Source organism: Leptinotarsa decemlineata, unplaced genomic scaffold (assembly GCF_025532065.1).
Source record: "Leptinotarsa decemlineata unplaced genomic scaffold, Ldec_3_MD MMD2_tig00001393_RagTag_RagTag, whole genome shotgun sequence".
In the NCBI taxonomy this organism is placed as follows: Eukaryota; Metazoa; Arthropoda; class Insecta; order Coleoptera; family Chrysomelidae; genus Leptinotarsa; species Leptinotarsa decemlineata.
In genome coordinates this window covers 1,599,382-1,624,440 of record NW_027412562.1, presented here as the reverse complement: position 1 = coordinate 1,624,440, position 25,059 = coordinate 1,599,382, and the positions used below count along the sequence as shown (strand labels likewise).

The window sequence follows — 25,059 nt, the reverse complement described above, 5'->3', positions numbered from 1 at the left end:
AAAAAAACGTAAATCAGCTATTTTAACAGAAACGCCAGAAAAACAAGCTCTAGAAGAAGAATTGTCTAAAAGAAATGAATCTAAGGCACGTAAAGAGAAACTTATCCGGAAAAGGAAACAAAGCAAATAAAACTTCATCCGAGGACGGATGACGCGTTTTGTCTCTACTGTCTGAAACTATACAGTCATGACAATAACGGAGAAGTTTGGATTAAATGCATAGATTGTAAATCATGGTGTCATGAAGAGTGTGCAGATAATGTAGACGATTTGTATTTTTATTGTTCAAATTTTAAAGATTAGTTGTTAGTTTAGTTGTATCGTTATCTAAATATCACCAAGTTTAGTAACTTCTTTACATACATTTAACCCACTGTTTTACCTGAATATATGTTTTTTTTTGTATTTTTTATTGACATTTTCTGACCCCCTTATGGGTACAATTGTAACATTTTACACAAATACATAATAGACGTGTTAAATTCAAAAAGTGTTCGATTTCAGTTGAATACATATTTTAACCTCAATAAAGAATGCTTATTTTATCAGTAGAGCTTCGTTTGATCAAAATATAATTTGCGAGCAAAATCGTACGTTGTCAAAATTGTTACAATCGACCCCACTCTCCCCAATAGGAAAAATTGTGAGTGAAAAAATCAAACAATCATCAGAAACTATATATTGCGTTTGAATATATAAACATTGACTGTTCGGGTTACATTTTACAACAACTACAAATTAAAATCAAGCTACAAAATTAGCAATGAAAAATAATTTCGGTTAATTGGCTGAAAATGTAGAATTTCCAGCACCTTCTCCTTCACAGATAACAAAATAGGCTTCACTGCTATTGGTTTCACTCCATTCCATAGTCATTTTGGTGGAGTCTTGAATAACAGCAAGAGAATTTCCAGTGTCATTAGAGGGTGTGTCGCCTGCCCAGTTTGTGTATGTGAAAGCTTTTCCAGTGGTCACCCAATACCAGGTAGCTCCATTTTTCAGGCCAGAAGTCCAAAAAGTGCTAATTTCATAATCAACTGAAATCACAAACCAAAATAGTTTGAAAATGATTATGATCGAATAGAATGAAATAAATAAATAAAGAAATGGAATCTCGAAGCATTCATCTTTTCCAAGTAACGACATAGAAGGTCTAGTAAATGATTGTCGGAAAAACTACTTTCCTGGCTAATACTATCACGCTAGGCATATACGACAGACAATTATGCAAGCTGTTTCTCTCAGCAGGGCGACTATTCTGAAATCGATCAACTAGACTGGTTTGAGGTAATACCTCTCGGGGGACTCGATTGACTTCAACGGGGCTCGACTTCCTATTGAAGGAAGTTTGGGTTGGATCTTTCCTGCACTGATGAGTGGTAATACCTCGGAACCGGCCAATCGGTTGAGTTTTGCGTGGTGATGTCCAGCGTGATATCAGCCGGAAAGATAGTGCCGTTTCGAAACATTTATTTCCTTTAATGTTTGTATTTCTCTCGTAGACAAAACAAAATCACTACAGGAAAATCGTTAAGGAGCTCAAAAAGCGGTGCGTGTGCGAAAGTAGCGACTCACGTTGGATTTGCATCGCTGGAGATTAAATTCATTTGGAAAAACGTTCTTGGAAAGTTCATTCCACTTAAAGAAAGTTCTCCAAATGAAAGAGTTCTTAAACAGTGAAGTTCAAAGTCTACTGAGTTGAACCTAAAATCGATGAGCATTGACAGTCCGTCGCGTATTTCTGATATGTACTGCTTTTGGTGGAATCAAATGTGCCAAGTCACTTGAACACCTCCCGTTGAAAGTATCTATAGAAGAGTGACAAATCTCCAACCTTTCTTCGATGTTCCAGACTACCAAGGTTGCAAGTGATGTTCGTCTCTCCAATGAGGCTTATGGCTCTTTACTGGAAGGAATCCAGCAGCTTCAGATTATGCTTAGAGGCGGAGCTCCATACATGAGAACAATACTCCAAGAAAGGTACGATCTGAGCTTTACAAAGCACCAAAAGTTGCTGAGGTATGTACAGTTCTCTGATTTGGAATAGTTTTTGAGAAACAACCTTTGCAATTCCAGCGACATGATTGTGCCACGACATATTGGTGTCTATTTTAACCCCCCAACAAACTTATCGAAGCAGAAAGCGGAATTGTGTGTCCTGACATTATTATATCCGGTTCGGAGACATGTATCTTCTTGGAGAACACCGGTGCCTGTATCTCTCCTCGATACAGTTTCAAGACTTATTTTGATTACGATTATGATCAATATAATTGGTAACTCTCAGTTTTGGAAGTATGGATACATAGTTGAATTGAGAGTTTCCAATATTCCAATTCGATATCAATGAAAACAACAGTAGTTCAAGTAACTTGATTCCATATGAAATATTTGCCCAATTGAAAAATACATTGGATGAATTACAATCATTTGAATTCCTCAAATGGTAAACTAAAACTGATAAACTTCCAGTGCTAATGAAATTGTATCAGTAACCCCTGAAAAGTTCAAACAAATCCGAATGAAGATATTTTCTTATTCGTAGTCAATGTTTGGAATATCATTTCCGCCCTAAGGTAGGTTGTTTCAAAAGTTCTGTCCGTTTTTATGAGTCTACTTCTAATTGTTATATCTCATTGACTACTTATTCAGTATATTCGATATGAATCAGTGCACTTTTGTCATCGTAACACGAGTCAATTGATTCCGACAGCATGAATATTGTGTCCTTGGGATTTGACGAAGTCGGCGACGACCGTTTTTGCCTGGTTCTGATTGGCAAAGGTTCTACCGGTGAGGAAGTTTTCGAAGCGCTTGAAAAGATGGTAGTTGGTTGGCGAGAATTCTTGGGGATTATGATGGGTGAGGCAGCATTTCGACGCCCAATTCGTTTAATTTTTGAATGGTGATTTGTGACACGTGCGGACGTGTGTTGCCAGGGAGCAGGATCTGGCAACACACGTCCGCACCGTTGTTCACCAGTGTCGGCTGCTGCTGCTGACGCAATTTTTAATACATTTCTTCGATTTCCTCACAATAGGACTTTGCTGTAATGTTTCGGTCCGGTTGCAGGAAATTATAGTGAACCACACCAGCCGCTAACTGCCATGCAGTAATCATAGTCTTTTTTAGTGAGTTTTCATTTTTGCAAAGAGCCTGGGTGGCTCATCGGTGTCCAACCACGGTCCTGATTGTCTCGGTTGTCATCAAGGATCCATCATACGTGATGAACATATCTAAAAAAGGTTGTTTTGGTTGCGCAAAAGCAAAGAAGAACAGACCTCGAAACAAGACAATTTTTGTCGATGGTTCAAATTCTGATTCATCTAGTTTTTGAGCTATTTGAGCTTTTTGATCTTTCCAATACGCTTAAAAACCATAAAAACCGCTTGTGAATCGACGACCAGTTCTTTCGCCATCCAGGGTCCTCAAATTCTTGTCCTGGATTACTGTAAGTCAAACAATACAGGGCTCATCTTCAAGGCTAAAATCTCCTGATTTTTGGAGCAATTCGTTGACAAAAACTGGCCGAATTTTGCTCAACGACATCATATGGTAATGAGCAGAAAAGCTCAAGCAAAGCATCAACAACGATTATTACATACCAGCGTTATCGGAGCGTTTGAAGGATATAATCGCGGAAAAACGGCCCCATATTTCAAATATTGTATGTACAAGTATGCCATTGAATGAATAAATTACTGAAATTACTGAATGAATATGAAAAAGAAAGTGTCACAAATCAATGGAAACGGTGACAAAGTTGCATGAATTGTGCTTCGAATTTTTTCCACATCCACCGCATTGTCCAGATCTGCCCTCAGGCGACTTTTTTATGTTCTGAGACCCTAATAGAATGCTCGCTGGAAATAAATAAGCGCCGATGAAGGAGTAATCGTCAAAACTGATGCCTATTTTGAGGCTAAAGACTATTCGTATTAAAAAAAAATGGAAAAATGGTATCGAAAAATGATATGACCGCTATAATGGTTTTTGAGGGCAACTTCATTGAACTTTTCAGCCCAACTGTTATGCTCGAAAAAAGGACATCTACGACGTTTCTGAATTTCGGAGTTTTTATGGTTTATTCGTTAAAGAAACTTTCACAGTATTGAAGCTATCAGACTCTTGTATTATATCTATGTATTGTTGCAAATTAATGAATCAACTGTCTGAAACAAATTCATTTCCAACAATTTTTCAATAATAACAAACTAATTTATTTATTACAACACTTAGCAACTAAAGCTTTATTTCCACTACTCGAATTTCTTGTACAACCGCTCGATTCACTTTCTGAACTGCCCTCTTAGGTCAGGAAGACGGGCTTATATCGGCAAAGGTCCTTCCGAGGATTCTGTAGACCAGGGGTGGCCAACCGGTCGATCGCGATCGACCGGTCGATCGCGACCATTAGTCCAGTCGATCGTGGAAAGGCAAAAAATATAAATAAATAGACCAGACTGCGTAACGTGATTTAGACTGGCAATGTGATTTAGCTTTCTTGGCCGATTTTATTAGAAAACTGAGTACATTAAATTTGAATCTACAAGGCAAGAATAAAACATTAACAGAAATGATGAGTTCTATTGCAGCATTTCAAAGTCAAACAGCGTCTATGATAGTTGACATAGAGAAGACAAAATTTGAACAGTTTGTAAACATCAAGGGCCATATGGAAAACATCCTACCTACAATTTCATTTCTGAGAAGTACACGACAGAAATTAGGGCAGTGATAGCAAACTTCGAAATTCGCTTTAGTGATTTCAAAAAAATTGAGAAATTGGTTCAATTCATCAGTTATCCGTTTAATGATTCCATTGATCATAGTGATATCTATGAATTGGCTACAAAATTCGCAGATATAATTCAAATGGAGCACATTATGTTACAAAACGAAATTATTACTCTACGCTGCGACATATTTTTAAAAGCAAGATCATTCCCAGGTCAAGATTTCTGGGCATTGGTCTCCAATGAAAAATATCCAAATTTGAAGAAATGTGTTAAACAACTTCATTCGTGTTTTGGTTCAACATATTTATGTGAGTCAGCATTTTCCTACTTGAAACAAACAAAAAGTAAACACCGTTCTCGCTTGACAGACGCTCATACATTGGATTCTTTAAGGTTGGCAATTTCCAACTACAAACCAGATTATGCTAAACTAGTGGAAGATACTGCGACGCAATGCTCATACTAATATATAGATAGGACCTATAAATGTTGATTAAACATCATCAACTCAGACTTCCATTCCAAAGTATTGAGGAAATTTAAGGAAACCATCTCATATGTGATACGAAAGAGACTCCTAAGACTGTCCAATAAAAATATTTTATGATTGTGTACTAAACACTATGCTGTTTCATTTAAGATTTCAAGAAGTATGTAATAGGTTGATCGCACAGGGTTTTATCAGTAAACAGTAAATCTTATGTCTAATCAAGTTGGCCACCCCTGCTGCAGACGGTTCGGTACTCATCTAGAAATTTACCGGCTGTTCCAGACTGCATTCTTTCGAGGTGAGGGTATGTGTTCGTTTGATGAGTCGGTTGGCGTATCGATTCAACCGGTAAAGGCGTCTTCAGAATCGTTACAGTATGTTCGAAACTTGTATACGTGAAGATTGTTTGGAGTCAGTTCTATGAGACTCATAAGCCGAATGATGAAAGAGTACATAAAAATTTTTCTAAATTTCTAATGTTTGAAATAGAATCCTGATAGGAGTACCTATTAGTAATGATGGATTATATGGACTTCAGACCATCGCAGAAATTGTGCATCGCTGATATTTTTATACAAATTAGGGAATGGTGAGGTGAACTGACATACAATTTTAAGATGAATTAATTTTCACTTTCAACTTTTTTCTTAAGGTCTCAATTCACTTTCAGACTTCTCAGAGCAAAAACAAATATAATGCTCAATATTACAATGTTGAGTATCAAAATTTCTATGGCATCTATATCCATCTTGATATATTCTGATATATTCTAACCTAACCTAACCTAACCTAACCTAACCTAACCTAACTTAACCTAACCTAACAAATTATCATCTATCAAAGATAGATGATAATTTGTTTACTTTTTTTTGTATCTTCTGTTTATTGTCCTTTTAATTGTTAACTGTAAGATAATGAAGCTATCATTATTATCATTGCAGATGGAAATTCGTATTGCATAATCAACAAAATATCACGAATAATAGTATTCAATGCACAGCAGTGGTTTGTTTTCCTCTTTTTCATATATTTTTTTGATGCCAAGTCATTTGATTCTTTATCGAATAATATGCTCAGAAATCATAATTATATTTTAAATTTCTTTTACAATTCCAATCACTTCTTTTTTATTTTATAAGAACTTGTATAATTTCACTAGTAGGTATTACAATTTTATCTAACAGAATCCAGAATGAATTTTATTTCATTCAAAATTTCATCTTACATCGTATTACAAGATGAAATATCAATAAAAATACCGATGGCAAGTAATTTTTTCGAAAATTGCAGATGTATTATTATCATTATGCGTTGAATTCACTCACCAAGGGATCCAACAGTTTCAAAAAGAAAATCATTCTCCTGTTTGCTTTCAATGCTCACCAGTCCCATGTTTAGATTTTTACAGAATAAGACACCTTGTTCTTGAGTCGCCTATAAAAAAATTAACAAGTCAACGTTTATATCGATTCAGAAAATAATGATGTTAGTGCCAAAAAATGTCTCGTGAATAACATTTTAGTTACCGTGGAAAACGACTGGAAATAGTAGGAACTCCTTCCAAAATAATATAAAGGGAGCGAGGGAGGATCCTGGTAGTTGGCTGATCCTGAAATGATAATAATATAATAATAATAGTAATAATAATAATGAAAATAATGTTTATTCACCGAAAATCAATAAAACAATCAGTAAGTATAGAGGATGGTAAAAGTAAATGAACAATGCTCGTTACACTCCATCAAAAATTAAAAATCTAAATATAGAATGTTTCTGAAGAGAGATATCTATGAGATGAAATTTGTGATTTTGATTTTAAATTTGATTTGCAAAACTTAAATTATTTCCCTAAAGAAGTTCAACATTCATTATTCTGGTTGACAAAATCATGTACTTCTTCTCTTTGTCAATTTAACAGCCATTGTTTAGTTTTTCTTCGAAGAGATTGATATTATTTAAGTTCTTTATTTCGACAGGAAGTGAAAAATATAGTCTTGGTGCCAAATAATGGTGCCTGTCCTATTGTTTTATCGCAGCAAATCATCTTTACTTCTAGTATTACGTTGATGTGCCACGAATTTGGAAGGTATTTTATTTTTTTTATATTGGGGATCAAAGCTGAACAAAAAAGTTACCTGGCATCAAATAACCCCGATTCGTTATGGCGCTGTTTATTTCGAAATGTTATTGGTTTGTCCAATATGATTTTCAAAATCCATCTGTGAATTGTGTTCAACTTTTCCAAGTGATTGGCATTCACAACCCACTAACCTATGATGTTGTAGTTGAGCTGTGTTTGAACAAAGGCGAGTATTTTGAGATGTTTCATATCCAGGAAATCTTTCATATATTTTAATCTAAAAAGCATTCCTTTCAACTTCTTCACTACATGTTCAATTTGTAGGTACCATTCCAGATGTCGATCAGTGACGATGCCTAAATATTCAGTTGATTCAGCGTCGGGAATCTGGGCATTTTGTTCGATCATCATAGGTCCCATATCAGAAAGTACATTCGAGTATGAAGCGAATAGTAAATATTTTGTTTTTTCTAAATTGAATATCAGAGTATTATATCCGAACCATTTCTCGATTATCTTAAAATCATCTTTGACTTTTGACTTCAAAGATTTCCATGACTTAGATCCATAAAAAATAGCGGTCTCGTCTGCGAAATTCAGAATTTTGCTTTTAGTTTTTATATTCAGTAAATTAATAATATATAGAGATAACAAGAGAGGGCCCAGTACTGTTCTTCATGGTACTCCATATGTAACAGTCATTGGTTCACTCAAAGTCTCACCAATGCGAATTCTTTGGTCACGATCTGTTAAATACCTCTTCAAAATTTTGTAAATATCACCTCTCATGCCATAGTTTTTCAATTTTTCCAGTAATTTGATGTGGTACACAGTACCAAAAGCTTTAGAGAGATCAACAAATAAACAAAGCGGTAGCTTGCTTGGATTTAATAAATTGTAGACATAGGTTGTGAGTTGACGAATTGCACCATCCATTGATTTTCCATCTCTAAAGCCATATTGATGAATGGAAATTCAGTTAAATCTGTTACAAAATCTAGACATTCTGATTTTGATAATTTTTTCCAAAATTATCGCAATGTTGAGAGAGAAATTGGTCTATAGTTTTCCATCTGTAATTTATCTCCATTTTCAAATAGTGGATTCACGAGTCCAACCTTGAGCGCTATTGGAAGTGAACTCTATCAAAACAGCAGTTAAACAAATAAGTGAAGGCACTTTTTATCGCATCGGATATTGTATGTCTCAAAGTTTCTGCTCGTAAATTATCGTGACCAGGCGATTGCTTTTGTTTCAAACTCATGATAACTTTTTTTACTTCACTAGTTTTTGTTGGATAAAGATACATCGAATTTCCTTGAATATTTTCATTTTCAACGTGCTTTTCAGGAACTATTATTTTGTTCGCGTAGGTTTTTTCCAACAATGAAAAAGATATTAGTGACTTCATCATTACATATCACCTGTTCCTACACCCGTACTATAATAATACACTTATATGCCTATAATCTGTTTCATATTGAGATCAATTTATGATTCATATTTTTCAAAACGATACAGATTTGTAATCAAAAGAAACTCATAATTTTCCAATCAAGCATGCTGTGCATTTGAAGTTTATCCTAGATTCCTTACTAATTGTTTTATTTGTGAAAATCAGTAGGGAATTAAATTTTCATAGAAAATAGCTAAACTTCGATAATTACAGTATCAAAATATGTAATACCAGTGATCATCAACTCCTTCACACATATCGGAGAAAGCAGTACAAAATATTTCACACCAAAATGTGAAAAACTATATCAACGGTTTAGGGCTGAAGAAATACAAATAATAATTCGACATCTTCGGAAAATGTTTTGATTGCTTATTTTCAAGAATTGATGGGAAGTATGGAACCAAACCATATTGATTAAAGCTGCAAAATAAAATTTTTTGGTAGTCTTCAGGGTGGCTCAAAAAGTGTGACATATCGAAGTTGAGTTTTTCAAAATGGAGCACCCTGTATTGTTTTATATTTTTGAATAGGTCAAGAAAAAATAATATGATTTAATGAAAGGTATTATGTACGTAACTATAATTTCTCTCGAGTTATTGATTTTTTTACGAAAATGGAAACTAAATAACATCCAAATGTATAGAAATCGTCCCTTCGAATTCTGACCAAAATGCTGAACTGATTTTTGGGTTTTGATTCGTGTTCTGTATTATCATCCCCACTGGAGTTGATCTCATATTTCCACAAAATCTCATTTGTCTTCTACTGGTGATTTTTGTTGAGTGTTCGGAAGTCGACAGAACTTACTGGATCCACTCCCTACTTAGATATAGTGATGACTGAAAGGAAGCATATCGTGTAAGGACAGCCTACTTTCGAACTTGTAACAAACATCACTATATAGTGATATAAGGTCGGTTGAACTGATGTGAGATCAATCCCAGCGGGAATAATAACGCAGAAACACGGATCAAAACTCGATAATGAAACTTACCTCCTTTTGTCACCCAGGCTCCATTGGCTAAGAATGCACAGCACACTAAGAAACTAATTTTTGCCAACATGTTTGTAGCACGACTGCAACAAACTACACTTTCCTGCACTATTTATATATTGAGATAAGTGCCTCTCAATGCCAAATGATCAAGAAAATCACGAATAAAGTACCAATCGAAATAGGTACTCACTTGGATAATGGTTGCATACAAAAGTATCTGAAAAAAAGCATCTTATCACAAATTTCATACGTGCACAAACAACTTTTGGAAAACTCACAGTAGGGAAAAGTTGAATATACGTTTCATCACTGATAGATATACTAGCACATGCAATTTTGTCATAAGTTTCTGAAAATAATCTGTTATGGAAAATGCCGAGTTCATTGGTGTAACTAACTTTTACCATCTTTCAAATTATGTATCTCGTCTCCACTATACATATTCGGCTATATATATATATTCGATGAAAGCTTAATTCATTGATTGACCTTACCAAAGGGGCCTTGGTGCAAAACCTTGGAAGTTATCAGATCAACTAGAAAACTGATCGAAACAAGAACTCAAAAACAAGTAAGTATAACAGTCATCATATATAGCTGTAATATCCCTCGATTTTATTCATAACAGAGAATGTATGTTATGTTACGGAGCTTCTGCACAATAGAAAGAACTTAGTACAACGACATGAAATTCAACAATAATGTTACGTTGGCAAAAATCTTGACAATCGAAAATGAAGAACCACAGGACTCAATTTCTGCATAAAATAATAATTTTACGTCTATTACATTAGCTGCATGTTGATAATTATGTGGATGACATTTGATTTGATATTTGATATTTGATTTGATATATTGATATATTGAAGTACAGTTTATATATTTACATGTAACATATTGTGTTTTTCAAAAGTCTCAGATCCAGTAACTTGGCCTAGATATGTTTATCTGTTCTGCCATGTACTAGATCTATAGACTTTCTAAAAAAGTGTACATTTTATGATTATAACTAAGCAGTGAGTAGAGAAAATATTTAGTAGAAAAATTAACATGATAGATTCAATGAATTTTTTTCTTTTTTAAAAAAATAACAAATAATTATATAATATAAGTTGCAAATGGTGAGGATTCCAAACCGTTTCAAGCAGGGTCAGTTACAGAGGAGAACAGATAGTTAGGTAAGGTTCATCTTAAATTATTATTCATTATATTATAAAATTTGTTTGAAAATTGTAGAATATGTTTCTTTGTTTCTTTTTTGAATTGTTCTAGTTTTCGAATACATTTTAATTCAATCGGAATGCAGTTGAAGAATTTAGGGCCGAAGAAAAAGAAAGATCTTTGCGTTAAAGATTTTCTGAAAAATTGTATACTGAGATTCAAATTACTAGTGGATCTGGTTATTCCAGTTTTTCTCTGGTTAGATGTTTCGTGTCTGATGTACATTCTTTTTAAACACTGGTGAGTAAATAACAGTTTTATATTCAAGACCTGTGATTCTTGGTATAGCATGTCAGTGGAATAGCGTTTTTTTTCAGAATAATTCTTAGAAGAATATTTTGTGTTTTTTGTAGAGAATCAAGTGTAGTATTGAAGGCCCCACCCCATGCTGTAATACAGTAGGTCATTACAGATTCAGCTAGGGAATTGTAAAGTAAAAGGAGATTTCTTCTGGTAAGTACGTCTCTCAAGATATAAAAACTATGCATCAAGACTCTTAAAATGGTTATTAACTTTTGTGATGTGATCTGACCAGCGCGTGCATTGATCTAAGACTACTCCTAAATATTTGATTTTTTCCACTTTTTTTACTATGGAACATGTGCAATCGATCTTATGACAGTTTGTGATGTGTAATTGTATCAGAATATTTTTTGGTTGGGTAGTGACTGTTGGCGTAAATGTGAGAAATTTTGTTTTTTTCAATATTCAGGGTGAGTTTGTTTAAGTTTAGCCAGTCGTGTATTTTTGCAAGTCAGTCTCAGTAGTTTCTTTTACTTCCTCCCAAGTTTCTCCTGTGAAGATCAGAGCTGCATCATCTGCATAACATAGAATGTAAAAACCTTTCAAGTATTCTAAATGCATTTACAGATTAGTTTAGCAGTGTTTGTACCACCTCAATTGATAATATCGCCTTTGATAAGAATACACCATTGAATACACCAACTATATCACTGAGTAAACTAAGTGAAGACGACGTTCAGATCTGTTTGAAGGTGGTTGACAATGTTTCGTGGTGTATTTCATCAGTTCGGACTTCTAATATAATATAAATTGATTTGATAACCCTGAAAAAATCAAAAAGATTAACCGAAAATAACAGTTTTAATAAACAAAGACTGAAATTACAAAGAAATAACATACAACAACAACCAAACAAATAAAAATTTAAATATTGATAAAAGTTGAAAAAATTAAAAATATTATTAACAAAAAATGGAAAAATAAATAAATAAAAATTAAAAGACTTCAAAACTAGTTATGTTACAAATAAATTGACATAACTTGGTTTGAAATCTTTTAATTCCAATTTAACTGGTAATACTGTAATTATGAATCCAAACCAATCAGTTCTACCAAGCACCGGAAATGCAATACTCTTCTCGAAGCGTTTTCAGGAGATGAAAAAAATAAAAAAAATTACCCGAAAATTAACAGTTTTATTGAACAAAGACTGAAATTACAAAGAAATAACATACAACAACAACCAAACAAATAAAAATTGAAATATTAATAAAACACGAACACTGTTGTTGGAGTTTATTTCGTTTATTTAGTTTAAAATTGTTACATTCAGTATAATTATATTTTATGTTTTTTAAATCTTTGATGATTTTTATAAGTTAGCTGTGACGTGGTTGAAAAGAAATAGATGAGAGTTTGACAGACAAAAATTTTAGATTTTAATTTGGTTCTTCGAGACTGGATATTTCCAATAATACCTAATTTACAGGTAAAGTCAAAACATATGGTCCTTTGTTGCCTATAAAGAACATCAATTTGGTAATACAAAGGCAGAATTATGTATGAATTGAGAACAAGTAAACGACTCGCCGAAAAAAGAAACCAAAAAGACGCAGAAAATAATGCTAAAGCCGATAAGAAGTTGAACAGACCAGACGAGGTGCATGTGCAAATTTTTTCTGATAGATCGGTGGTAGATCCAAATGACGTTGACAAATCTACCCGAAAATCAATGAATGCAGACAGCAAGAAAAATTATTTTGTACATGGTAAATCTCATGAAAGCAAGAAAGTCATCACAAGAAGTACTGCGTCATCAAGACGTCAAAAGCAATGTGAAATCGAAATTCAGATAAAAAAGAAACAACTGGAAATTAAAAATCAGCAAGAGGTTTTGAAAAAACAACAAGAAATCTTAGATTTGGAACTTGCAATGAAAGTAGCCCAAATTGAAGAAATTGAGTCAGTATCTACTCACCAAGATAAAACTGGATCAGATGAATACAAGGAGTCAGTGGCAAGCTACGTTCCTAACGTATAAAAGTGGATGACAGGAAGAATGAAGATGAATGAAGATTATCACTTGTGATCAGAAACACGTGTCGAAGTGCTGAAATAACGGTTTGGTGTTGGCAAGAACTCCAGTAATATTCATAAACCTACTGTGTAGGTAACGGAAGACTGACATGAACGAATTGTTCCTTTAGATAATTTGCTGCTGAGCAAATTTACGACAACATTTTCTATTTTTTTGTCACCGTATGGATTGTAAAAATTATGGACCCAAATTCGCTGTTTGTTTAAGATTCACATAGGTATAGGTCACATAGGTAGGTTTGAAGTGAGTGGGTCTATTCGACCCTCTACCGCAACCCACAAGGGTTTATTGTCGCTCACACCTCCAAATAAACCCAGCTTCTTAACGAAGATGATTAGTTTGTATGGTGAATGGTCTTTCAGATCAGATGATGAGAGTACGGATCTGCCGAACTCAGAGAACGTGATTTGGTCCCCAGCAGGGAAGGCACAAAGTATATGCTCTGCAGTTTCATCATTTTCCAGACAGAGGCGACACACACTGTCTTCCGACAGTCCAAGTCTCTGCATGTGATGATTTAAATGACAGTGACCTGTGAGAAGGCCTGTTAGACATCGTAGTTCCCCTACTGTAGTCCAACAACTGTTAGGAATTAAGCTTCGAAGGGTGAATGAACGCCTTGAAGTGAGCCAATTCAGTAAGATTCTGCCAGAAGTCCATAACTCTTCTTGCCATCCAGGTGTTAAGTGTTTGTTTGACAAAGCCCAAAGCGATGCCAATGACAGGTTCTGGTCCAATGAAGCCGCTTGCAGCACCCTCTTTTGCAAGAGAATCAGCAGCTTCATTGCCTTCCAGGCCAGTATGGCCAGGAATCCAGACCAGAGACAATCTGTTTAGTCTTTCTATCGAGGAGAGTTTTTTTTGGCAGTTTGCTACCAATTTAGACGTTGCTCGGTGGGAGCCAAGAGCTTCCAACGCCGCTTGACTGTCCGAGACTATTTTTATTGACTTGTGAGTGAGGTTGGATTCATCCAATCTCTCCGCACACAATTCAATAGCGTAAATTTCAGCTTGAAATACAGTCGCATAAGTTCCTAGGCAGGTAGATAAATCTGTCCTGGATCTGCGACTGAAAACACCTGCACCAGAACCGGAAGGTGTTTTTGATCCATCTGTGAACCAACAACTATCTGTTCTTAATATTTCCTTCTCCCTCAGGATCCAGTCCTCTCTACTCGGGATTAGAAATTTATAAGGCAGTTCGTAGTTGACAGTTGGAGGCATAAGGTCAGAGGTCATTTTCAGAATGCTGTGACTTCCAATGTCAACCAACCGTCTGCATTGAATTGATTTGTGCAATTGGCAATGTGCACAAATGGTCTGACAATCATCACATAGATCCAATGGATTTGTTTGGGACCTCAACCCCAAGTTTTACCACAAATCCTTCGAGATGTCTATAGAGACAGTCTGGCTTTGTGTAAAACTTTTTCCAAGTGAGCGTTCCAGGTGTGTTTTTTATCAAGGACTATGCCAAGATATTTCACCTCCGTTTCAAATGGAATGACCACAATATTGAGGAAAGTGGCGTTAGATCGTCCAATTTCTTTCTCTCGGTGAAGGGGATTAACGCAGTTTTGCTGGGGTTGACAGACATCTGCTCCCTCAGGCGCGTCCAACGCGCTTTGGAGGATATTACAAGCTACATACCCGATGTGGACTTCGCCAGGATGACAAGGTCATCTGCATAAGCTTGCAGATCAACTTTTCTTCTGTCGAGGGCATCAAGCAGACTAGTGGATAGTCTGGACCAACCACAGAGCTATGTTCCTAACGTACAAAAGTGGATGACAGGAAGAATGAAGATGGGATCGAGGTGCTGAAATAACGGTTTGGTGTTGGAAAAAACTCCAGTAACATTCATAAACCTACTGTGTAGGTAACGGAAGACTGACCTGAACGAATTGTTCCTTCAGATAATTTGTTGCTAAGCAAATTTACGGCACCGTTGTCACCGTATGGATTGTAAAAATTATGGAACCAAATTCACTGTTTCTTCAAGCTTTACATAGGTACAGAGTTGCATCAGCTATTCCAGACTAAATAAATAGCTGAAATAAGTGAAACACAATTTTTTCATTCTGTTTACTGCCATTTCATCAATTTCATAATACAGTATCATTAAAAAATTATCATTCTACATCAAAAACTTAAATTATGTAAGCGAGGATTTGATAGAGAACATATTTTGATTCAGTTCGAGAGATATATTAGTACTTTTGAGAAATTATTCAGTATGGATAACATAAACTGTTGGAACACTAATTGAATTATGAAGAATCAGGTTTTGTTGTAGTTTGGTTACCGTCACCTTCGCAAATTATGTAGTTGTTCTTGGTGCAATCGGCACGATTCCATGACATAGAGATATCAGAAGAATCCTGAGTCACCTCAAGGCAAGTTCCATTGTCTGAAGGTTCATTCTTCGACCAACGCGTGAAAGAGAATGGTTTTCCAGTAGTTTCCCAATACCAAATATCTCCGCTTCTCAATCCAGAAGTCCAAAAATCACTTGTCGTATAATCAACTGAAAATGAAAATTTCATGTTGAAATGGAATAGAAACAATCGCTTCATATAGAGAAACTGCAAGTATTGATAAAAAAAACGGTCGTTTGATTGAGTTTATGTGAGTGTTTTTAGGAAAATGGACATCAAAATCAAGCTGTTATTAAATATTGGTCTTTGGAAGGCAATACGCCAACACGAATCGAAGATGAGTTGGATTCTGTGCATGGAGACTCTGCATCATCATTTTGAGCAGCTGAATTTAAACGTGGTCGTAAGAGCTGGTAAGACCATCAACATTCGGAACCACTGATATAACCTATAACTAGACTGCTGATGGGAATATTCTAGATACTCGAAAAATTCATCCAAATTGAATTTATGAAAACGTGTCTGCGCAATGCGCAGTAGGCTCAAAGACTGTCATTTCAGACGTTGACACAAGGCTTCGACCATTTCGCTCATAGGCGTCGTCGGCTTGATAGTTATTCGTGAAAAAATGAGGTGTTTTGTAGGAATTATTCGTTGAATCACCCAGAAGGTGTTACATTCTATAAGTAAGTCAGTTATAATTTTAAAAACATTAATATCCAATACAATTATTTCACAATTTATAGGTCAGAGCCCCTTGAATTATTCACAGTAGTTACAACTTTGGAATCACATAGCTAGTACTAGTTTGATAGTTACCATTATTTCTAAAAAAAAAATTGTAGATGTTTACTAACCCAATAAGGATTCATAGAATGGGAAAACTTAAATTCCGCATAATACTATAAGTACAGAAATGAGTATAGTACTTAGAATTGAAAAGATGATTTATAGGATAGTTCGGGGCAGCACGGGAAGTAAGTTTGTGTGCGTGAATAGTAATCGTGTTCGGAGCGGCGCCATTTGCACGAACTTCACTCTCTGCTAGTGTGTCCAAGCAGAGCGAACAGGTTAGAACTCGTTTTTGCGTTGCAGAGAGAAAAAAGTGATATTGCAAGTGTTTTTACGCGATATTTGATTCGAAAACTGATGTATAGTCATGTAAGTACCTGTGTTAATGTATTATTTCAATCCCGAGCTTATTATAGTAGTCCAAAACATTAAATTCAAACCAGATTTTTTCGCCGATAAAGTTTGAGGTTAGAATTGCGTCATCTTTTTCACCTACGTGTGGATCGGGGCAAGATGATCGGGGCATAATGGGATACTATAATCAAGACTGATAATCAAGTGACTGAAAAAGGTAAAAAACAAATAAAGAAACCTGGAAAAAAGACTGCAAAGAAGATTAAAAAGACAACTGACAAGGAAAACCTGCAGAAAAAGCGTCAAACCAAAAGGTGCAAAAAAGAAACTGAATCGGAAGATAGTTCATCCCAAGAAGAGGATGATGACTGTGCTTGCATCTATTGTGGGTACTTATACCCAGATTCAACCGAAGGTTGGGTCATCTGCGGCGTGTGCCACGGTTGGGCGCATAATTCATGTGCCGGAGTAGATGAGGAAGATGAAGAGGCACACATTTGTGAACGCTGTCTACCCGATTAAAAAGCGTACTCGCTTTGCCCCATAGCGTTTTCCATCTTACCCCAGTTATGGGGCAAAACGGGAAATTTTCCGAGTTTATTTTTTCATTATTTGCCAAAAAAAGTTCTGTGATTTTGCATGCTACAACGTTTGATTATAAGAGAGAAATGTATAATGGTTACCTCTTTCGTTGAAGAATGTTATTAAAGAGTTTAATTTTCCTTGTATAACGAGTTTTGTCTTAGCTATCTCATTTTGCCCCAGTCTCCCCTAATGCTAAAAAAAGATTTTGGTAATAATTAGTGTATGCAAGGCTCTGGCAAGGCTATAGAACAAATGAAATTATATTTGACTGTTATTTTATTGCATTATTCTAGGATTCCTGAAGATAGATACAGTGAATGGTTAGAAGCCAACAAAAGACCATCAGATACCCTTGCACATTCGTCAAGGAGAATATGTTTTGAACACTTTCCTCCCGATAGTTTTATACCTCTACGTGGAAGGCTCAGAACATTGAAACCTCATTTAACACCAACTTTAAAGTGGACACAGTCACAATTGTTAATTAGGTGAGTTTTTTATTAAAATTGATGAATTAAATATACAATTACGGTAATACATTTTATTGTAGTATCATTTCTAACGATGTTACATCACAATTTTCACTTGAATAATATGAATGAAAACACTTTTGTCTAAATACCACTGGAAAATTTTATTTATACGACCGGTTTCGGGTTTGATCCCATTATCAAGTATAAAACTGAAATCTGAATTTTGAAACATCGATTTTTTAGAATTTTCAGGTATGCTGCAAGGACAGGTATTTGAGAGACATGATGCCAACTTATAATACCATCCTGAAATTCTAGGGGTTGTTAAACTCATAAATTTAAGCGAGGAGACCTACATAAGTCAAGTTGCTCGTTTAGGGGTATGTATTTCTGGTTTTCAATTGATTTGGTAATTTCCATGACCTCCAACAGATTCATTTTTCTCCCTTTATTAAATATATGTAGGATTTTGAGGTTATCTAAATTTATCTTTTGGTTTGATTCTTGAAGATGTTCGTACATTGCAGATTTTTTGTCCAAACAGACATGTTCACGCAGTCTTATTTCTAAATTTTCACCGGTTTAGCCTGTATATACTGCAGAGCATTCGCCACACTCAATTCTATATATATATCTGACTTTTTCATTCTATCCCGTTTGGGTTTTGCATTAAACAGGGTTCTCCCTAAATTATTTTTACTTGGGAAAGCTGTTGAAATTTTGTATTTAGAGAAATAATTTTGAATATTATCTGGAAATTTACCTGAGTAATTGATGCTACTGTATTGACTATATTGTGTTCTCGACAGTTTGGGTATAATTAACTCATAAGTGTTTTGTGAATTTTAACTGATATTATCTTTTCTATTAAGGAAATTGGTACCTGTTTGTTCACTGCAATTTTCTTAATTATTCTTATTCCATCTTGGACATTCTTTTTCGGTAAAGGGATTGCGAAAGCTCTGTGTATCATTGACCTAAACGCGGATAATTTATGTGAGAGCAGACTGAAAGAGTCCAGTGGTATTATGACAAAAGTGTTTTCATTCATTTCATTTGAGTGATCATGAATTACCATGAAGTAAACGAGTCATGAATCACACATATTACATCACAATCTAATTTTATTTATGTAAGTTGATATTATGTACACCAGTATTTGACGGTTGCGTGAATAAATATCAGCATGTAAAAATTGTATGATTTTACTTAGTCCGGTTCACATGTACTCGATTTAGCTCTTTTTGGTGACATTTTTCAGCCCTGTCCAAAAATTACGACCAAGGTGTCATTCGATTCGTATTTTTGCCTAGAAAGTTTGAGGAAAGGTCCGAAAACGCGACGATAAAAATTACAGAAGTTATAAACAATTAAGTGGAAAAAAATAAAATGCGGCCTAAGTTTTTTCTTAATATCTCGGAAAATTTTCAAAATTTTGGAAATTTGAAAAAAGATTTGAAAAGATCAATGAATTTGAGTAAAAAATGTCCTGATTCCCGAAACTGTATCTCGATTATTTATAATTTTTACAGAGCCCTGGAAATAGAGCCAAAAGCAGGTAGTCAGGCTTCCGCGCCCCTTTCGTCACTCTGACATAAAAACAAAAAAAATTATTTAAACATATTGAATGTAAATATTGAAGAATCAAAAAATTCATGTGATGTTGGGATACATCAATAAACAATAATCCGCAGTCAAAAAATTTTTATCCCAATTTTAACGTTTATTATAAATTTGTTCATTAATAACTTTTTCTGAATTGAAAATTAATATAAAAATTCCTATAATTATTAAACTGAAGCCCTGGCATTTTTTCCTTTGGTGAAGTTATCCTTAATAGGCAAAAAATAGATTACCGTCGCCAAAATAAAAAAATTGTTATTTTCTATTTTTTTATTGACAATTGAAAATCATAATTTTTTAAAAAATACATACATTTTTTTTTTCAAATTTTTTATTGTTTCAATGTCTCATGGCTGAAAACCAATTAATAATATTTTTTTTAATTTTTTTACAGCTATTGTTAATAAATTTTTTTATAAAAATACATCATTTATGAGCAATTCGAAAATTTTTTTTGGATTATGTTAATTGAAAAAAAAAAATTCTAGAAAAAAAATCTTTCTCAAAAAAATTTCTTTGTTGCTAAAAAATGCGTTTGTTAATTAACAATCGTTTTTTGCAACTAAATATTAAAATTAAGGAACTGTTTTTTCAAATCATAAATTCTATTGTTCTTTAAGGTTTTGAAAAACCTTTTTTTTATTCTTTTTTTAATTGTTAATTTAAAAAAAATGTTATAAACAATTTTTTTTTCAATACTTTGTTCTATAATAAAAGTAAATATGTATTTTTTTTAATTCATTTTATTTTTTTATAAAACTTTTAATATTGTGACACTTTGATACTTGTCTTTTTCATTCGCTCCTTCGCTTTCATAATTATAATAACTTTCAAACTATTGCAGTTATGATGAATATGCTTCAAGTCTTTTTTGTTCATTATAAATTTATTAACAATTAAAGCCTTTTACTAAAGTTGTAGTCCTATTATTTATTTGATTATTGATCATTATTTATTAAAAAAAAACATTTCAAGTTTTCAGGGAATTTACTAAATCAAAAACATACTGTAAGTTATTTTTACTTTCTTACTTACTTACTTACGGAACTTTTTTTACGCAAATTCATTGATCTTTTCAAATCTTTTGTTCAAATTTCCAAAGTTTTGAAAATTTTCCGAGATATTAAGGAAAAACTAAAGCCCCATTTTTTTTCACTTAATTGTTTATAACTTTTGTAATTTTTATCGGCGCGTTTTCGGACCTTTCCTTAAACTTTCTAGGCAAACATACGAATCGAATGACATCTTGGTCGTAATTTTTTGACAGGGCTGAAAAATGTTACAAAAAAAAGTACATGTGAACTAGACTAACTTCCTTAGATTGTAGTTTGCAAAAAATAATATATGTTTTTGGGAAAGAAAGTTTTTGGCTTTCTACTACTCCATCTTGGTACAAAAAAGTGGGAATCTTCCAAAAACAGAAAGGAAGCAATCAATTTTAAATGAAGTAACTCTATACATGAATGTGTAGACGTAATCCATCTTGATTTTATTCAGGTTGAAGCCTGGCCTCCTTCCCCTTTTAACTGAAGTTTGTCAGAAAGACAAACGGGTCATGACTGATGTTTGATGGTGGCATGAAAGTCCTTAGACATCCATACCGCCCTTCGCGTTATACCCCTACCTGGCTGGGGTGAGATAGATGAAGATATTATTCATCTGTTAACGGAGGACATAGGGGCCTCATTCCCCGAGTGTCGGGGCCTTCTATATCGGGAGGGGTCGTCTACAGCGTAATCTATAGCTTCCCTGACTAAAGATGAATGTGTAGATCATGCAAAGAAGTATCTTCCAGACACAAACTGGAAAAAAAGCTCTCCTAAACATTGAATTACACGAAAGAAAAAAATCTTTCGAAACAAATACTACTATATTGGAATACAAACTGAGTAGAGGAAAGTGTTTTTGTATAATTTAGTTTTCATATAGAAGTATTTGTTTTGAAAGAATTTTTTCTTTCGTGTAATTCAATGTTTATATGAAAGTAGCTGTTTCAGGGCATTTTCTTCAGTTTGTGTCTGAAAGTTACTTTTCTGCGTGATCTACACATCTATGTATACAGTTACTTCTTTCAAAATTAATTGCTTCCCCCCTTTCTTTGGAAGATTCCCACATTTTTTTGGATCAAGATGGAGAGTACGCCAAAAACTTTTGTTTCCCAAAAATTAATCATTCGTAAACAACATACAACATACTTATTTTATGAGTACCTGGGTGACCGAGCTTTGCTCGGTATTAATATTATTACTACTGGCCAACAGATATCAGGAAGAGTCATACAGAGTACCTATTATAATATAAATGTTTATTTTTGTTTCGCACATTTCTCTATGAACATAAGTATGGAAACCAACTATTTCACTTGATATCCTTAAAAATACTTCTTTCCTGCGATACGTCCATGTGATTTGGAAACGTCATGAAACTTCATTGCGCATGCCCTGAAGGCTCACTGAAATTTCGTAAATGGATAAAGTTTTGTTATATGGGATTAGCAGTCTAGATTAAGGTTATGTCGATGTTCGGGACGTCCAAAAACTACAAATACCCACGAAAACATCGCCAAAGTTCACCAAATGGTGGTAGACGACCGCCGAATTGAAGTGAAAGAGATTGCAGAGGTTATGAATATGTTAAAAAAACGCGTGAACGAATGAACTTTTCCAACGCTCTGTTGGCGCAGCTTATGCGCAATAAATCCGAGTTTCGGCGCCGATTGATTACTGTAGATGAAACTTGGATACACCGAAACAAAAATACAGTCCAAACAGTGGACTGCAAACCGGTTCCTCGGCTGGGAAAGTAATGACAACAGTTATTTGGATAGTCATGGAATTATTTCAATCAATGGTGAATGTAGTTCAAGAAGTTTTCATAAAACAGCTCTAAAACAACGCATTTTAAACTTATCATTTCAACCTTTTTCTTTAAAAAATTATTCAAATACTTAAAAAAGAGAAATGAAATAATGCATTCAACATTTGGAGGGATTCGTTTCTATTTCACCATTTGGCAACATCGGTTACAGCTAATAAAGGATAATGAATCTGTTACCTGTATGAGACAAACAAAAATGACATATTTCAGAGGCGTGCTTTTCTGTTAACTCATTTTCCGAGTTCCGAAACATTCTGTGATATATGATATTTTGTGCACCTAACCTATCTTCCTCTATATATAAATAAATAACAAAACAACTGTTGTTATGTGGTTTTGTGGAGGTGGTATTGAACTATAATTTATATTTTGCCTTAATTGTTAATTCATAAAGATAATTTTCCTTTTCTAAAGGAGAACATTTAGGTACGTATAAATCATTTCAACTTGATTTAGGCGCTGTTGCCAATATGTGAATTGGAAACAAATCCCTTTAAAAATTGAAACCCAAGATTTGAAACATCAATTTGAATACGATTTTCATTTATTGGAACACAGCTGCAGACCCACTCAATTTGTGAAGGTTACTGCCTTATAAGAGGAATTGTGCAAATTTCAGATATGCGATTGACTACACCGTTCACAGGCAGATAGGGTGATGATAAACATGTTGTTTGTTCGCTTCAGCCTAGTTCGAGAAATGATACTCTGAAGGAATTCGATTTTCAATTATCGGAAATCATCGACTTTATGTTGAGTGGTGATTTCTGCACTGATACCTGTTGTATATAATCCAATTCCGTTCGTGGTATCAGCCAGGAGAGTAGTTGTTATCTGATAGGTGTCATTTTGTTAACCTACAGTGTAGGTGATTTGAGACTGGCTTCAACGAATTGTTCATTCAGATAATTTGCTCTAGAGCTCGTTGTTTAAATTTTTCAATGTAATGAGCCAAGAAACATGGGATAATTTGTTAGATACCGGTCGTGAAGCCTACACTCCATGAATACTAGGATTCTCAAAGAAATATATGATTTCGTCTCTAAAGGTAATAACTCTATCACTGTTTTCTTTTCTTGTGAACTGGACTAAGTTACTCACCCAGAGATCCAATGGTATTGAACAAAAAGTCGTTTTCTTGTTTGCTTTCAATGCTCACCAATCCCATGTCTAGGTTTTTACAAAAAAGCAAACCCTGTTCTTGTGTTGCCTGTAAGACAGTATTATGTTATAAAAAGTTAATGAATAGTCACACGAATTGATAGTACCCAAATAACTTTCATATGTTCGTAGAGTAAGAAAATTTTTCATCTTTCAAAATACCCGTTTTCCGCAAAATTATCATATTTCATATAACTCCATTCATTCTCAATATGAGTATTTGTATTGAGTATTGAAATGAAATTATACCTTAGTTTATTGGAAGTAGTACAGAAGTTACTAATAAAAATAATGAAATTATTGAAACAACAAAAATTAATTGGCGCTCCGGGCGACTTGATTGATTCCAGTGGTGCATTTGCTTTTTCAGCTGCAGGAAAAACCTGCAGCATCACATCATCTGAAGATCCTAATCTACCAATGTCTTCTCATTCACATTACTTGCAATTCATGGAAGTAAAAGTATTGTAATTTTAGGTATAAACTTCACTGCCTTCCCAGTTTGAATGTTTTCTGTTTAGAAGTTTTTTTTTTACCATTTGAGTATCAATCATAGGAAAACTTCTCAAGAAGATTTAAAATTAGTACAAAATTTTGCTGATTCACTTCTCTCATTTTGAAAACTTTGGAGGTTCAACGTAATTAGAGCATTATGCCACTATTATTTATCTCTATCATAGAAGAAACAGAATTGCAAACATTTATCTGAATGAACGATCATTTCAAATTGGGATTTTTCTATTAGTTCACTCCATGGAATTTTGATTTTCATTAAACATAACAAGCCTTTTTTATAATATCCTCACCTTGGAAAATGTCTGAAAGTAGTAAGCACTCTCTCCAAAATAATATAATGGCAGTTCAGGTTCCCCACCGAATTCTGAAATAAAAAAAAGTTGTGAAAAATCCGGATACAAGACAGTTTTCAATAATTGAGCTCGAACGAAGAATTTTTTTGATGGATTTTTCATCATATTTTTCACATTCTCCTTCCTCGAAAAAAATATATATTCAGAAATCATATCAATCGTTCTCATACCTGCGGTTCAAGGCCCATAACTCCTTCAATTATATAGAAAATCGTCATGTCATGTCATGTTTTTGCAACACGCTTACCTTCAATTTTCACCAGTGCTCCATTCGCAAGGAATGTACAACAACCCAGAAGAATTATTTTAGCCAACATTTTTGTGTTACAATGCTGATAGTAGAAATGATTTCCCTTTATTTATATATCCATTCTTATCTGAAGTGTTTTCAAGAAAAATGAATTTGGGGCAAATAAACAATCAGTCACCGAAAACAACTGAGCCATTTTTATCGATCGCAACAGGAAAAGTGAAGATAACTGAATAGAAGCTGCCGAGAAAAGGTATGAATCATAGAAAATCACTCAGTTGAATAAACACCTTCGATTAATTTGAATGTATTTTTGAAATTACTGTATAATTTATCAAAAGTAAAGCCAATCAGAATGAACAAATTGACA

At 34.2% G+C, this 25,059-nt stretch overlaps 2 protein-coding genes across 2 annotated transcripts; both read right to left on the bottom strand.

Annotated features, from left to right (window-relative positions):
- Window positions 1–661: 661 nt before the first annotated feature.
- LOC141482583 (C-type lectin mosGCTL-1-like) lies at window positions 662–9,921 on the bottom strand. Its single transcript, XM_074176074.1, has 4 exons — window positions 9,763–9,921; window positions 6,756–6,838; window positions 6,555–6,663; window positions 662–1,037 (listed from the first exon to the last, which is right to left on the bottom strand). The coding sequence occupies exons 1-4, from the start codon at window positions 9,830–9,832 to the stop codon at window positions 781–783; spliced, it is 519 nt and encodes a 172-aa protein (XP_074032175.1). The 5' UTR covers window positions 9,833–9,921; the 3' UTR covers window positions 662–780.
- A 2,484-nt stretch (window positions 9,922–12,405) lies between these two features.
- On the bottom strand, window positions 12,406–24,844 carry LOC111504492 (C-type lectin mosGCTL-7). The gene is made up of 4 exons (XM_023159056.2): window positions 24,687–24,844; window positions 24,377–24,450; window positions 23,511–23,619; window positions 12,406–15,854 (listed from the first exon to the last, which is right to left on the bottom strand). Exons 1-4 carry the CDS (start codon window positions 24,754–24,756, stop codon window positions 15,598–15,600), a joined length of 510 nt encoding a protein of 169 aa, XP_023014824.1. The 5' UTR covers window positions 24,757–24,844; the 3' UTR covers window positions 12,406–15,597.
- Window positions 24,845–25,059: the final 215 nt, after the last annotated feature.